Source organism: Mytilus trossulus, chromosome 4 (genome assembly GCF_036588685.1).
Source record: "Mytilus trossulus isolate FHL-02 chromosome 4, PNRI_Mtr1.1.1.hap1, whole genome shotgun sequence".
In the NCBI taxonomy this organism is placed as follows: domain Eukaryota; kingdom Metazoa; phylum Mollusca; class Bivalvia; order Mytilida; family Mytilidae; genus Mytilus; species Mytilus trossulus.
In genome coordinates, this window is record NC_086376.1 from 78,025,152 (window position 1) to 78,043,259 (window position 18,108).

At 31.9% G+C, this 18,108-nt stretch overlaps 1 protein-coding gene across 3 annotated transcripts in view; it reads right to left on the reverse strand.

Annotated features, from left to right (window-relative positions):
• The window catches only part of LOC134716039 (uncharacterized), a 41,577-nt gene that overhangs the window by 17,111 nt on the left and 6,358 nt on the right, over positions 1-18,108 (reverse strand). For 2 of the 3 annotated variants that reach the window (XM_063578723.1, XM_063578721.1), the window contains 5 exons: positions 16,557-16,667; positions 13,010-13,392; positions 7,024-7,084; positions 6,188-6,238; positions 2,428-2,488 (listed from right to left, as the gene is read on the reverse strand). In XM_063578723.1, coding sequence (XP_063434793.1) covers positions 2,428-2,488; positions 6,188-6,238; positions 7,024-7,084; positions 13,010-13,392; positions 16,557-16,667 — 667 coding nt within the window. The remainder of the gene's footprint in view (positions 1-2,427; positions 2,489-6,187; positions 6,239-7,023; positions 7,085-13,009; positions 13,393-16,556; positions 16,668-18,108) is intronic. The other variant, XM_063578724.1, reaches the window with a different exon arrangement.

Genomic DNA, 18,108 nt, shown 5'->3' on the forward strand with positions numbered 1-18,108 from the left:
TTTGAGTGATAATAAAAATGTCCACCCTACAAACTAGCCAATTCACTCACAGAAGCTACCTAACTGGTAAATTGTCAAATTTGTGTACATTCTTTTTTTTTTTTCTTTTTTTTTTTCTTTTATAGCACTCAGATTGTTGTTGACTTTATAGAAAAATTAACGATCACATTTAAAATAATTGTACACAATTTAACAAAACAAAATATAAAAAATGGCAGGTTATAAAAGATTTGAGTTAGTTTAGTTGTGAATACCACAGGCACTTGTCTCAAAAAAAAATTTCCTATATACCTTAATATAACACAAGGTACTTAACTAAATTTTTAGAAAATGACACCCAGTCCCGAATTCACGTCATTTTTTTTATTTCTCGGTTTTCAAACCTACTTAAACTTAATATGCCGTAAATCTAAATTGATTTATCTACACAATGGTATATGACACGACTATCACTGTTGTCGGGATCATTAGTAGCAGGCCTCAGAAGTCGGTCAACGGGATGTTTTTTTGCATTCGTCTCAATTTTTGGCAACACCCGGTCCGCATGTAATTTTATACTGGTTTCTCATTGGTCAATCGTCTGGCTAAAAATAAATGTGGGAAATTTTGGTCAATTTATAACTCTACATTAGTGTCGTTGTGTACACGTGTGTTTCATAACAAAGTTATTTGGGTTTGTTTCACATAATCTGTAAAGAATTTACAATAAAGGTAATAATTCATAGTCAGAGGGAAGCTAACAGTTTTTATTTTAATATTTTTTTTATAATAATTCAATCACTGCGGGCTGGGTGTTGCCAAAAATTGAGACGAATGCAAAAAACATCCCGTTGACCGACTTCTGAGGCCTGCTACCAATGATCCCGACAACAATGATAGTCGTGTCATATACCATTGTGTAGATAAATCAATTTGGATTTACGGCATATTAACTTTAAGTAGGTTTGACAACCGAGAAATAAAAAAATAACGTGAATTCGGGACTGGGTGTCATTTTTCAAAAAATTTAGTTAAGTACCTTGTGTTATATTAAGGTATATAGGAAATTTTTTTTTTGAGACAAGTGCCTGTGGTGAATACACATGCTAAGAAGGAAGTCAAAAGATAGAGTCAAAAATAGATTACAAAACTTAATGGTAGTAAAATTCTTATATCAAAAACACATTTCACACATCATGTCAATCACCTATATTAGGGTCGATACTGATGTTTTTTGTGGTCAACTTTCTCATCATTGTGCTTTTTTATTCAAATTTTATTTTAACAAAAAACGAAAACTACTGTACAATATTATTCAATTTTATGTCAAATTTGAGTACATTCTGGGTTGATGTTTAGAATAAAGCTATTGAAACATGAGTTCTGATTGTTTATAAAGCTAATATAATCCCTTCCACAGTTTTTAGAACACCATTATGATGTGATTGACTGTTATAAAATATCTGTGTCACAGATCAACTCGTATATGTCCCACTTGCTGACACCTTATCCTTTCCTCTTAATATGGATCACCTGAGTAATTCTCAGTTTTTGACTGGTCAGGATCCGGATCATGTTGCTAAATCATGACTTTTTTGTGGTCTTCTGTTTTATTTTTTTGGTGTTTTCTATTTTGATTCTATTGCAATTATGTTGTCTGTCTTAAATCATTTTCTCTCTTTGTTTGTGTTTGCTTTCTTTGTATTTGTTTTCTCTGTCTATCCCTTAAAACTCAATCCCTTGACCTAACTGGTGATATGGATGAAGTAGTGTCTTTCAGTTATTTCTTTTAAATATTAAAGAAACAAAATACAACTGAACTCACTATTGTTTGTATAAACAAGTGAAACTGCGAGCTACTGCTCACTGATGATACCCCGCCGCAAGTGGATAATATTAATAGTGAAAAAATATGCAAGTGTTCGGTAAACAGGAAGTTGTCGAGTGATTAATCTGAAAACGCATCACAGGGTATAGCTGACTTAGATAAACCCTGAAACCAAATTTCAGAAATCCTTGTATTGTAGTTCCTGAGAAAAATGCAACGAAAAATATTCATGGGATGGACGGACTGACTGACGGAGGGACAGACAGAGGTAAAACAGTATACCCCCCCTTTTTTAAAGCGGGGGTATAAATATATACATTTATATCGGACAATAAATATAGGTAAATCTTTCGTCAGCCCGTATGTAAATACAATAAGAAAATTGGGAAATCATGATACATTAAATTGATGTGAAATCTACTAGAAAGTCTTAATAAAATGAAAAACAAATATCTGTCAAAATAAGTTGATTTACAGTTATCTGGTAAAATTTGCAAAAAAGATGTATTTTATTATCATGGTTATTTGATTATAACCATGTACTGGAATTTTGTGTACATGCAAGTTAATTATTCAGAGAAATGCAATTTACAACGTTTATGATTGTGTGTATAACTCACAATCTCTTCCTTTCTTCGTCTCTTCCTCCTTCTTCCACATCAAACTCAGTTCTTGTTGTTGCTGAAATAAAGCAAAATAAACCATTTCTATAAACAAATGATGGCTGTTACAGCTCCTCAACTTTGATCAACTTGCTTGCTATGTTTGCTCCAATGTTTGCAAACAATATAGGTAGGTGGAGTTTCAGTCTGTTCTATAGATACTGGGACTTGATTAGACAATAAAATTGACATGAAATGAAGTTAAAGTATATATTCAGGTATAAAGTAAACAGACTGAAACAAACTACCTACCTTTTGTTGACAAACATCCAAAAAAGCACATAGCAAGCAAGATGATCAAAGGTTTGCTTTGTATGCTTTTATAGAGGTGCTGTAAACATCCACTGGCTAATAGGTTTATATGTTGCAGGTATCAAGTGATGTTCATTCATTCAGAGTTAATCAAGAAATTCAATGAACATAATAAATGATAGGGCTCACCATCATTTCTAAGTGACCTTATCATGAGTAATGATTTAAAATAAAATGTCTATACCTTGTCCATACATATATCAAAACCAATCACTTTCCTTTCTAAGATTATTCATGGGGTCTAACTTCCATATCATTTGGCTTTCTACAATCTATGTGGACCATTTCAGGAAAAGATTTCTACCGCATTTTCACCCAACAGAAATAATAGCATTTTGTTGTATGTCAGAATAGTAACACCTATCTTTGTCTTGCATAAAACAGAAACATGAGTTAGATTGAACAGCAACAAAAATCCTACCACATATACTGCCATCATTGAAAACATCTGGAGTAACCTTCATTATGATAACCTATTTGTAATAAACATTAAGAACAGCCAAAGGTGTATTATCTAGTGACATCCTGTTTCTTCTACTTTTAATGACATGCCTTATAAACATTGAGGGATTTTTTGTAATTAAAGTTTGTTTCTAAATTGTTCTGATTATGTGTACCTGTAATTCACCTGTTAACTTTTAAAAAAAAAATAATGTCTTTATTTGACAATATTATTTAAAAAAAATTTTTTTAATAAAAGTAATTTACCTACATGTAATTACATTAATTTGTAAAATACATTTGTGAAATGTTTAAATAATAAAATAAGGATTCTGTTATGCATGTACTTATTTTCTTGCGAAAAAAATAATCTAATCAAACACAGAAGTTTATTTTACACCATTTGATATTTTCTTGTTGCATAATACCATTAGATATTTTCTAATCATTATATATAACCAAAAATTACTATTTAAAGTTAATTAAAAATAATAAGTCAGTGACTGTGATGGGACCTTCTACTCTTGTCTGACTCTATTTCACCAGTTGACATCATCCATGCTATGGTTGATTGATCCAGGTATCCACTTGTATTTGGCTTACTACCAGGGAAGATCAAGACTGTTTATATATGTTTCCTCAGCCACATAGAACACATACCAGGCATTAAACTTTGCTCAGTGCTTGGAGCACAAAAATCATGCTCCAAACATGAAATCCAGCAATTTGATTGGTTGATTTTCGAGTCTGAGTACAAAAATCAAGCTCTAATGTTTTAAAACCGTGAGGCCAGAACAGCACCAACTTCAACTCAAACCTGACAGTTTTTTTTTCAATAATGAGACAGCCAACTAGAATGTAGCACGTACAGGTTTCTCAGGGGAAACAGGGTTGTTTCTTCAAATTAACCCAATGTATATGGAGAAATGTACAGAAATGCAGAATTCAAACCTACTACTAGAAGAACGATGACTTGACTCAACTAGTTACAAGATCTAGAGTAGCAGGCCTACAACTCGCTTGAAGATGTTTGGCTCACAGTATTGGAAAACATTGACAACATCCAGGACACTCAGTTTTTACACACTATGTGACAGATTTTTGGGTTAAAGGCCCCCAGATTCTTAAAGAACCACTTCCAGATAGAAGGACCCTGTACAACCAATCACCTAGAAGGATGACACAACAAAATAAGAAAAAAGTGCAAAACGCCAAGCCAAAACACGTTCAGCCTAATTGAATTTCTACAGAAGAAACAGACCTTCACAGAATGCACTGTAGTGAAGTATGCTGCAGGAGGTACCTGTCAATCAACCTGACGCAAGTTCTAAACACTAGACTACAGATAGATACTAGCAAGGCCAGATAGATCTTATAAATATCACAGATGTAGTCTCCTACCTTCTACAAGTAAACTGATTTGTACTTCATTATAATGCCTACTGTTAAATTGTAAGATGATGTTTTGTAATATTAAAATGAATGTTTCAATCAAATAGATATAGGAAGATGTGGTGTGAGTGCCAATTAAAGACTGATAATTTGATTCATTATCATGTTTACTGTCAATGCTGATGGGCTGTGTTTTGAATTATGTCAATGCAATGTCTGTTATGATTATTAGTTCTTATTATGACTTTAATTTATAATAATATAATTTAGCATAACGGTAATAAATTGTTAGTCATGATGTTAATTTCACATGAATTTTACCCCAAAAAAATTTGGTTTTTAAAAATCTATAAAACTTACCTTTCCACCGTTTCAAAATATCCAACTATTTACAATAAATTCCAAACTAAATTAAAAAGAAACATCTTTTCTAAAAATAGAATTCATTTTGTATCTTTTTTAAATATGAATCTATTTACAATTTCTTTTATTTGATTGTGTTAACGCCACTTTTAAGCACCGCATTTAGGCTTTTTCTTGGCGGCTAGTTTTGATTGGTGGAGGAAGCAGGGGTGCCCGGAGAAAACAACCTGCCTTCTATAGGAAAACTGACAATTCTTGTCAATTAATTGTGCAATACAGCTATGAATTTGGATTGTGATAAAATATTTGACACAGCATAGGTTTCTGACACAAGAATGAATGTGGTCTAAAAACTTACAAATTAGAAATTGAACATTTACATATATTGGTCTAACATCCCAAATCAAAGTACATGTACATGGTTCAACATATCAAAGAAACCTCACTATGGATTTTTGATGAAATCAAACAAAGCAAGTTTAATTTTGCAGCCCAATTAGATAACGGGCCCAAAGTCCAAAATCTAAATACATAGTTTACATCAAAGAAACCCATATATTCAGTTTTGTTGAAATTTTGGAGCCGGATTTGAACCAACTTTAAAATTGGGCTTGAATAAAAATCTATTACTGTAAGTGTAAAGCTATGGAATGGGTTAAGGGCATACGATACAGTTTTTATCCTGTATTTACAAGTTGATGAAAATTTGCATGTAGGCTATTTTTTACCTTACTAAATCAAATATGTAATTTAAAATATACCTTCATGTGCTACTTTTTGAGTTAAATGAGGTCGAAATTTTTGTATAATTGCTCAAAATTCAGATTTATGGCCGTATTTTCGCTTTTGCAAGAAAGACAGAACTTTTTGGTTTTAAAAGATAAACACAAATTGTTTTTTGTTAAATAATTTGTAATTTCTGTAGTATATAAGTATTCTAAAAATTTATGCAGTTTTTGTTCAGAAATAAGTTATATTTATCAAATGGTCAAGAATATGAATCATTTCCCAATGTGTCACAGTTCGACGTCATGAAAATAACATTTTAAGTTAGCAACATCATTACCTCCCCTGTAACTGAATCGTATGCCCTTAAGTCAGCTTTAAGTTGGGAAAATGTATGTTCTATATAAGCATTAAGGCCATCATTTAGCTGAAGCTCGTCATCTGTAGGTAATTGTTTGCACTTTTGATTACAAGTGTGTCTTACCTTCTTCTTCTGTTACAGATGGGTGTGGTTGAAGAATCCAGTTTGATGTTGCTATGACAACAGTAATAATATCAGATAAGAAAATAGTTTACTTTGAAAAAGATATCAATAACAGTTGGTGCAAGAAGAATTAACATCTAATTTACTGAAAACATGCAGTCTAAATAGGATGTGCATGATGTGCTCAATATAAGTGAATTTGAAATATTTTTGATAATGTTGCTGAAGACTTTGTGATCTTGCAGCAAAATAAGCGTAACATAAACCATACAAATCTTGTGGATGTTAATTGAAATTGCTAGTGATTCAGAGTTATATCACTCTGATTTTAACCCTTTCTTTTCATATTTCTGGAATATATATGGAGAGATGTCTCAAAGTGAATCACGAAAGAGCAATTTTCATTTGAATAGCTTTATGTGTTCTGATGTGATACTTGCAATTGCAAGGAAAAATTTGATAATTTAGCAAAAATTGAAATATTATCAAATCTATTGCTTACAAGCATGACAAGAAATCAGTTCTAACAAGAATTACCCACAAAACGCACAGGAATAGAATGTAAGACTTTGTTTGACAAATATGTGTACAAAAATGTAAGTATGGTAACTGGAAACCAAACCTTAACAGAGTTACCAAGAGGAACAGAAAGTAATCATCAATGCTTACAAACATGGTGACTGGTAAACAAACCTTAGAAAAGTTACCTGGATGACAAGGGAAATAACTCATGTACATTTATACTGCCATAAGAATGTTGACTAGTTACCAAACCATGGGAAAGTTAGATAAATCTTGATATCAAAGGAATGAACTCAACTACATTTCAAACTCACCAGCTCTGTATGAATGTTGTCTTTCTGGGATAGTATCCATATCTGTAAACCTTGTCTCTTTCTGAAATAGAACATTTTGTCATATAATGATTCCAATGAAAGTTTTAATGTGAGCCTCGTTGGTAAACATTTCTTCCTCTCTAAAATGCCCCCCAGCTTTATAGGATGTTGTGATTACAGTTGCTTCAACTTTCATACATGTACAAGTCACATGGTCAAACTGAAGTTTTCAAATATCCTGCTTTCTCTGCCAAAGTTTAAGCCCAGATAAAAAATAATGTGTCGGGTAACGTTCCATGACTTCCTATAAAAGTCAGAGGCTTTAGGTAGAAATCTAATTTAGTGTGTTAGTATTTGACAACACAAGGTATGGTCCAATCACTCCTATAACATTTTATTATCTCAACCTATAGGACGTAGTCAGGGTTTAGGAATTTTTGACAGATGTAAGGACTCTAAACAACTCCAGATATCAACTGATTTTTAAAAGTGTCTAAATTAACTCCAGAGCTTTTGACAATAAAATGCTTTCTACAAATAAAGGCAAAGTCAATACAATTATTTATACTTATTCCATAGCATACTTGTAATCACATTATATACATTGTGGCTGAACTTCATATTTTAGTAGATAGTCATGTAAAACTTTTATTTCGAGTATGATCCATACCTCATCTAGCAATAACAAACTGCTCTTTCCTACATTTAACATAATTTAAAGGTTTTGAAGAAATGAACATTAGATTGATATTCATACATTAAACATAAAACACTTCAAACAAAATATGTGCTATGAAGACAAACTGCTGTTGTGTGCACTTAGACTTAGACTTTCTATAAACTCAGACTGTGATTTATTACAGATGCTATTTTCATTTTGCTTGACAGAGATAATAAAAACTCATTATGACATGTATGAACTCTTAAATAATAAAACCAGATGCTCCGCAGGGCGTAGCTTTATATGACCGCAGAGGTTGAACCCTGAACAGTTGTGACAAGTATGGACACAACATTCAAGCTGGATTCAGCTCTAAATTTGGATTGTGATTAAATAGTTGACACAGCATAGGTTTCTGTCACAGAATGAATGTGTTCTAATGAACTTAAAATTTTTGTTTTCTCTTAGAGCAATTCACTATGCTGTTGAATATTAATCCTCTCAAAAAAATGTTTGAAGAAATTTTCTTTTTATTTATGAAATTTCAAATGAGAAAAATTGAACTCAATTTTTTAATCACATCCCCCTTTCCCTTATTCCAAAACTAATCTCACTGACAATTAAAATTTTCTAATGGAGTTTGCAACAATAACTACTCATTTAAATACATCATAAAATATTAAGATGTAAAAAAAAACTGCTTGTTATCACTGAATGGTAAAGATTATTTAAATTTATCAGTTGGTAGTAAAAAGTGAATATACATTGTATATTGTATATAACAAAGATTTAAGTTGATTCTGGACAAAGAAAGATAACTCCAATTAAAAAAAATTCTTGCAATAAGATATTTCTTGCTTACTATTCTGGACAAAGAAAAATAACTCTAATTAAAAAAAAAATTTGCTATTTCACAATATTGTGAAATTAGATATTTCTTGCCATTGCACAATACTGTGCAATTGAAAAGACTTGCTATTGCACAATACTTAATATAATAATTTTAGATCCTGATTTGGACCAACTTGAAAACTGGGCCCATAATAAAAAATCTAAGTACATGTTTAGATTCAGCATATCAAAGAGGCCCAAGAATTTAATTTTTGTTAAAATCAAACTTAGTTTAATTATGGACCCTTTAGACCTTAATGTAGGCCAATTTGAAAACGGGACCAAAAATGAAGAATCTACATACACAGTTAGATTTGGCATATCAAAGAACCCCATTTATTCAATTTTTGATGACCCAGATTTGGACCAACTTGAAAACTGGGCCAATAATCAAGAATCTAAGTACATTTTTAGATTCAACATATCAAAGAACCCAACCGATTCATTTTTTGTCAAAATCAAACTAAGTTTAATTTTGGACCCTTTGAACCTTAATGTAGACCAATTTGAAAACATTACCAAAAGTTAAGAATCTACATACACAGTTAGATTCGGCATATCAAAGAACCCCAATTATTCAATTTTGATGAAATCAAACAAAGTTAAATTTTGGACCCTTTGGGCCCCTTTTTCCTAAACTGTTGGGACCAAAACTCCCAAAATCAATACCAACCTTCCTTTAATGGTCATAAACCTTGTGTTTAAATTTCATAGATTTCTATCAACGTTATGTTGCGAAAACCAAGAAAAATGCTTATTTGGGTCCCTTTTTGGTCCCTAATTCCTAAACTGTTGGGACCTAAACTCCCCATATAAATACCAATCTTCCTTTTGTGGTCATAAACATTGTGTTTAAATTTCATTGATTTCTATTTACTTAAACTAAAGTTATTGTGCGAAAACCAAGAATAATGCTTATTTGGGCCCTTTTTTGGCCCCTAATTCCTTAACTGTTGAAGACAAAACTCCCAAAATCAATCCCAACCTTTCTTTTGTGGTCATAAACCTTGTGTCAAAATTTCATAGATTTCTATTAACTTAAACTAAAGTTATAGTGCGAAAACCAAGAAAATGCTTATTTGGGCCCTTTTTGGCCCCTATTTCCTAAAATGTTGGGACCAAAACTCCCAAAATCAATACCAACCTTCCTTTTATGGTCATATACCTTGTGTTAAAATTTCATAGATTTCTATTCACTTTTACTAAAGTTAGAGTGCGAAAACTAAAAGTATTCGGACGACGACGACAACGCAGACGACGACGCCAACGTGATAGCAATATACAACGAAATTTTTTTCAAAATTTGCGGTCGTATAAAAAACCAAATCATGATGATGAACTCATTTTGTTTAACTTTCATAAAATAAAAGTAAATACCAATACTGTTCAGTCATGTCAGTCTAAAAACAAAATTTTCTCTTTCTGATTTGCTTTTTTGTATTTCATTGAAACATTATATTTCTCAACTTGTTCCTAGAATTTGTTATTCAAAAGCTATCAAAATTGTCATTTAGATTGAACATAAAGATGCTTTCAATACTAACAATGTACTATTTTTTGTTTGTTTCTTGAGCTAGAGAAATGGCAAGTAGACATTTTTATTTAAGAGTTACAAATACCTAAATTATGTTACTGTCACGCCCCAAAAGATTAAAGTTTTAGTGATTAATATTTCTTATGAACACACAATAATTATAAAGTAAAGTGATACGTATGGCAACTCAAACTGTGAAGGTAAGCATGGATACAACCACAAACAATAGTTATTATCAAAATAACCAAACTAATCCACATTATTTAAAAAACAAATACTCACAAAAAACTTTTGCTTAAAAATTAAAAAACATATTTAACAAGAATGTGTCCATAAAACATGGATACTTCACTAGCACTTTCATTTTCTATGTCCAGAGGACTGTGAAATTGGGGTCAAAAGCTGACTCAAAACTCTTGTCAATAAAATAAGAAAGGTCATATCATAGGGAATATGTGTACTTAGTTACAACTTGATTGGACATCAACTTCAAAAACTACCTTGACAAAAAACTTTAAACTGAAGCGGGACAGACCGAGGCGATGAACAGACGCTCAGATGAACAGACCCACAGACCAGAAAACATAATGCCTATCTACTATTGTTGGTTAGGCATAATAAAGACCAAAGAACCAAAATATACTGTGAGCAATTGTTTGGCTCAATTATTATCCTATGGCAAATTGGAAATAGTCTGCTTTACCTACCATGATTGATTTTTGTGTTGATAACCCTAACAATAAAGATATGCTCCAAGTATATCATGTATATGTATCATGTAAACTATGATGAAAATGAGGTCAAGGTTTGTTAAACCAAGCCAAACAGACATGTACACCTTACAATCATTCCATATACACAAATATGGTTGACCTATTGCTTAGGGTAAATAAGTAACAGACCAAATCATGAAACATAATATCAACCAATGAACCATGAAAATGTGGTGCCAAGGTCAGATGAATCCTGCCAGACAGACATGCTTACCTTGTAATCATTCATGCTTGAAAATAAGAAGACTCTATTGCTTAAAGTAACCTAAAGAAATAGACTAAACCAAGAAAACTTAACATTGATCACTAATCCATTAGATGAGGTCAAGGTCAGATGAACATGCATGACAGATATAAAGATTTTTTTAAAGGAACCCATATACCAAATATAGTTATTAGTTTAATCATTTAGTGAAATTTTCACATGACAATTTTTTTTTCTTTTTCAAATAGTCTTTGAACCATAAAAACAGTTGTAAGAACAACAGACATAGTACAGACAGACACTTTGTAACCTAGCTATATAGGATATCTGTGTATAAGGTATGAAATATCCAGGTCTGCCAATCTCTCAATTATAAACATTAGTACAAGTTGTAAACACTGCTGCCACTGCCGGATTGTAATCTTTATGTCTCCAAAAATGATAGTTTGACAAGGAATAACAAAATAAAGTCAAGACATATGAAATGTAGACAAAACCATATTTTTACATTGGGCAAAGTTCCATAACTCCAAATACTTTTTGTATAAATTTCTACTAAAAAAAGATTTTTTCTTCTATTAATGTGGTTTTTTTCAGATGGTCATTTGTATGCAGAACAATTAAGTGAAACTGCCAGCTACTGCTCACTGATGATACCCCCGCCGCAAGTGGATAATATAAATAGTGTAAAAATATGCAAGTGTTCGGTAAACAGGAAGTTGTCGCGTGATGAATCTGAAAACGCATCACACAGTAAAGCTGACTTATATAAATCCTGAAACCAAATTTCAGAAATCCTTGTATTGTAGTTCCTGAGAAAAATGTGACAAAAATTTTCAACTTGGCTATCATGTGTAAAATCATACATTTGTTCGGTGAGCAGGAAGTTGTCAAGTGATCAATCTGAAAACGCATCACATGGTATAGCTGACTTAGATAAACCCTGAAACCAAATTTCAGAAATCCTTGCATTGTAGTTCCTGAGAAAAATGCGACGAAAAAATATAAAATGGGACCGACATACTGACGGAAGGACAGACAGAGGTAAAACAGTATACTCCACCTTTTTTAAAGCAGGGGTATAATAAATTATCATGAAAGAAAGCAATTTATTGCTATTTTACAAAGTTTTCCTTTGATTTTACTGACTGAAATTTTCCTTTCTCAGCGGAGTCGAGTGATATGAAAATTACCCCTAGAAATTAAGGGAGCATGTGATATTGCTAATGAAATTGGCATGAAATTGACAAGGTTGTCATAGGTAAAATAGCAATAACAAGAATGTGTCCAAAGTACACGGATGCCCCACTGGCACTATCATTCTCCATGTTCCATGGACCGTAAAATTGGGTCAAAAGTCTAATTTGGCTTTAAAATTAGAAAGACCATATCATAAGCAGCAAGTGTACTAAGTTTCAAGTTGATTGGACTTCAGCTTCATCAAAAACTACCTTGACCAAAAACTTTAACCTGAAACTCCCATTTTCATTTTCTATGTTCAGTTGACCATGAAATTGGGGTCAAAAGTCTAATATGGCTTTAAAATTAGAAACATTATATCATAAGCAACAAGTGTACTAAGTTTCTAGTTGATTGGACTTCAGCTTCATCAAAAACTACCTTGACCAAAAACTTTAACCTGCGGACGAACGAACGGAGCCACATACCAAAAAACATAATGCCCCTCTACTATCGTTGGTGGGGCATAAAAAGATTATCATTGGTCATCTCAACTCGATTGCTTTTCTCACTTTCACTGTACAGGCTCAAGCGAAGAAAATCAATCTCGTTGAATGTTCAACGACAGTCTATAAGTATACATTTTTCATTTTCAAAAGATCTGTAACTCTGGAAAACCAAAATTGAAGACTGGTCATTTTGAAAGAGATATTATGTTTATTGATCATGTCATAATCACTTACAGAAAGTCCATCTATGCTGTCACTTTTAGCTATAGGTGGAAGTGGTCTTCCAGAAGTAAACGATGCTGAGGCTGAATTAGGTTCAATAGTGTCCTCTGAAGTAGGAACTTTAGGTTCATGTGGATCATGGTTCCCTGCCTCCCTACTCCACTGTCTGCTCTTCTGCCATAGACGTCCGTAAACTGGAAGTGATTGTGGTAACTCACGTGCTCCATTTATTTTCAAAGCCTCACTATAGGAGGGTGGGTCAATAGGATGGTCTATAGGGTTGAACTTTGCTGGTTGTCTTGAACGTTGTGATCTCCCTGGCTGATCATCATACCCTCCTGCTTGAAGTGACATTTCCACTTCTAATGGTGGCTCCTCTTGATTGCTGGCAGCATCTAAAAAGAAAATAAAACTATTATTAAAAGGTATGTAGAGAAAAAAAATAATAAAAGAAGACCATAAATTGACAGCTCATATGACAAACTCATGTAGGTGGTTGACTTTTCTTTTTTTTTCTTGTGGATTGAATTTCAATTTGGTCTGATGTATGACACTCTTATCTGAGTTCATTGATACTGACAAGATGCCTACCGTTAATTCAGAATCAATAGTAATGTTATTGCAAAATATGTGACAGAATTATAATTGCAATAATTTAAACCCTCATTTTGAAATTCTTCATTTGAAAATATTGGCACGGGTTCCACTGAACCCAGTGTCTCGCCTACTTTTGCTGTTTATCTCAGGTTCAACAAAAATGAAGAAAAAAAATAATAAAAATATTCCCCTCAATACTATCTTTGGTAACTTATTGATAAACAGTTACAAATTTTAACCCAATTTCCTTCTAGATACTAGCTTTTAATCATAAAAAAGCTTCTGTCCAAGTTTGGTGCAAATCCAGGATAGTATATAAGAAAGTTATTAAAATTTTAAAAACTTTAACTACAGAGTGAATGTAATGTTTCCTGGCTGAAAAAAACTAGAATAATTTAAGAAAGTTATTACCATTTTAAAATTTTTAACCACAGAGTGAATATTTGTGAACAAGGATCCGGACAACGCGGAAGACGACGACAGAATGTAGGATTTATGTCTCACATTTGTGGCAATGAGGTGACATATAGGTGTCTATTCGGATCAGTTTGTGATTTTTTTTTAATTTTCTGCAATAGCTGAATTTTGACAACAGAACAAAATGTTGTAAAGGCCAGGGTTTTATAATTTGTTGGTTTACTGATTTTCTCTTTATGAAAAAGTCGGGTTGGTCGGTCGAAAAAAAAAATTTGCAAAAAATCTCAAAACAGAAAAATATGCAAAAAAATGTATATTTCACCTTTCTAACAATATGTTTCGTTTGCTATTTGATCATCATTTATTATATATTAGTTAGATGAAATGTTATTGCTTATAGCTGCCATAAACATCACATGACATTGTCAAATAATTTTCTGTGAAAAAGGAGGGTTTGTGTCCATGGACAAAGAAGAAATTAAATCGTCATTTCACAAACGTAGCTCTTACTAATTTTCAGGAAACTTGGTCATAATGATCACATGAAATCATCTCCATACTGACCATAGCATGCATAATTCATAAAACTTATTGCTATATCTCCATTCAAACACGAAAACTGATAAAAAAAAAGAAAAGAAAAAACGTAATAGACTCGTCAACTGGAAAAAGGAAATCGGGTTCATCAGTTGTCATGTATTTCCGGATTTTTTATATCCAAATGGAGTAAAAAAAAAATTATTGTCAATGACACAAGTCTGAAGAAAATTCCAAAGGCTTTTTTTAAATAAATTTCTCCAACTTGTCAGACGTCTTCCACTGTTGGATAAGTTCATTTCAGGGTTGGCAAAGTATTACCCGCCCGGGAATTCCCGGATGGGAAAACCTGGGTTTTCCCGGGCTGGGCAATACTCCCAGAAATGAGGAATACTGGGCATTACTGGGCAATATGATTTTTTAAGCTTATTTCAATATTAAATAGTAAAGTCTTGGTGTAGTTTCATAGTATTACAGCTTATATACACTTTTATACAGATAACCATTGACAGTCATTTCTAAAAGAATGAAAAAATTCAATTTCATTCCCTTCTATGTAGCCGGAATACAAGATTTGCACATTTAAGGAAACCTTGTTAAATACCAAGCATTGTTTCAATAATCCATACTTTGAAAAAAAAAATATTGCAATGTTTAAGTGAATTGTTAATTTAAATGTTATATATTCATACATTTGTCATATTGCTAAATAAACACCCTAAGGGGTCATGCCATCAACACTTATAAAATTGAAAGAACTGATTATTGTTACATAAACAAATCTGCATTCTAATCAGAATAATTACTTACTAATTAGTGACAGTACATATGTACATTATTTAAATGTAATTTTTCTTACATGTAATTGTTAATTCTTAATAGGAGTTATATTTATTTGAAAAAAAGTTTTTTGCTTTATGATTTACAGTTTTACCAATCCAGACAAACAAAAAAGGTTATATATATCTTAAATGTATAAAAGGAGTAAGCTGATAAGTGCCATATTTGGCCCCAATTATAAAATTCATGGTAACAAGACAATAATTGCTTTAAGTTGCCTTACAGACATATGAGAAAGTTGAACAGAGCTGTTTTTGTCAACGTTTAATTCTAACACGTTCATTTTTACATCCCAAAAAGGTCAAGATAAGGGATTTTGGAAAAAATTGACAAAATAAGCTGGATTTCAACCAAATAAAGGACCAGGAAACATAGAGCACAGGCGTCAACAAGCTTAATATTCAAATAAGACATGTGACGTCATAATGAACGCAGAAACGTAAAATTTTCAACAAAATGGCTTATATCCTATCTAGTCAATGTATTAGCTATAACTTATCGTGATATTGGTCAATAAATCCGAATTTGAAATTAACGCTAAAAAAGGGGCCCATTTTAGGACCTAATCGAACATACTCCTTTGTGTTTGATCACTGAATCCTCTATAAAATTCAGACAAGTATTTTATATTACCCAGTATTGCCCAGTATTACCCACTAAAACCCAGTAAAACCCGGGTTTTCCCAGTATTTCTCATAAAACCCGGGTTTTTGCCAACCCTGGTTCATTTTCCATGTTTCTATCTTAGGGAATGATGACAAATACAGGAAACTAACTTAATGGGTAATGGGTTTTAAACACAGGTTTAGTTCTGAAAAATTATTTGCGCAAATGACATTTCAAGGTCAGTTATGATTGATTTGTCTATTTTTAGATACGTAAATTGGAAGTTTTAGTTTTCACACCAGATTAAGTATTATCAATTCCATTAGTGGTTAATGCATTTCATTTCATAAAAAAAAATAATCTTATTTTTATTCTGCAAATCTGCAAAATCTGGTCGGCGGATCCATAAACCAACAAATTAAAAATCTTGGCCAAAGAGCATGCATTATTCATTAACTAACAAGAAATAGCTCAGCTTTCGTCCTTACAGTATATAGACTCACCATAAATTTCAAACGATAAGGAAAAGCTCACTTTTTGTCCTTACAGTTTATAGACTCACCATAAATTTCAAATGATAATGGAGAAGCAACATTTGGCATTGATAGAGGTCTAGGCTTTCTCACTTCATCATCTTCAGGTGAGATAGACCTTGATCTTTTTCGTACAGCAGCTGAAAAAAAATGTTTACTTTTATATATATATCTACAATCAATTTCATTATTTGCCATAAACTATGTTTAATTTCAAATCTTCATTAATTAATTTATAATGTTATGAAATATATGTAAGATTTAAAATATAAAATTCAGTCAATATATATTTCACAGAAAAAGATATTGTTTTTTATAAAGTATATGGCTGGAAAACCCTATCAATTATTGGTGTTTTTTTTCTCACATGAAATCATCTCCATATTCATGACCATAGCATGCATAATTCATAAAACTTATTGCTATATCCCCATTCACTGCTGTGCAATGAATAAAAATATATAAAATATATATCTCATCACATTGTTTGACAGTTTTTGTACTTTTTAACAAAACAATGATGAAAACAAGAAATCATAACTGTATATAACTAGCTAGAAATATGAATAGATTTATATAATATATGAAAAAGGAGGTTTTGTACAGGATCAGAAGAAGGTAATATTTACTGGTATACAAGACAAAAACAAATCAAAAGCACAACATCAAACTCTTGTAGTATTCTCTTTCTGAATTGTGTTGACACCATACATGTATGCTTAATGTTTTAGTGGAACTATGAAAGCAAGAAGGGTTAAAACTGAATCTTATTTTTCAAAGCACAACTTTCTACTAGCCATATATGCATGCTAGCTGTATCTAAATATACAAAAAAGTTATAGATATATAGGGAGAAACTGCATGTTACTTGTTTAACTTCACCACATCCAAAAAACAAACAAAAATAGGATTGCATTACTGTTATTAATCACAGTGTTTCTGATAAGACCTAACCAAGCAGTTCGATGCGGAAACATTACTAACCAATCACTCACATAAACAAAATAAAACTCTTAATTTTTATTGGATATTGTTTTGGGGCAAAACTTAAAGCAGCCATGCAATTGGTTTCCTTCTTTCCATTTATATATTTTTTTGTATAAAAAAATAACCTCATTGCCATATATCATTGTATACATGATATACTATTCTGTATTTTAGTGTCAGTAGTTATTTAAGGAAGCTGGCTTGTCATGTTTTGGATTTTTTGACAGATTTTCGGAATCCTCTGGTTCTATCCATTGGAATGCCTAGAAAAAATTTGCCTGGTGACCCACATTTTTCTTTTTATAAATCTGTATCATGTATAATGATAAGCAATCTATAAAAGTCTTATAAAATTTTAATTACTTTTTAACAGTTTTAGAGAACTTCAACTTGTCAATAGTAAATCTATGAAAAGTCAAGAGAAAATATTTTCCCGCCAAAATTTCAATGGCATATATCTCGAAAACAAGCACTGCGACCTATATATTTTTTTGCTCTATGGATTCCTTTATTACCCCCTATCTATATAAAACTAGTGTTTTGAAAAGTTAATTACTTTGAAACTGAGAAGCGAACTCCCTTAATTCAGAAGTA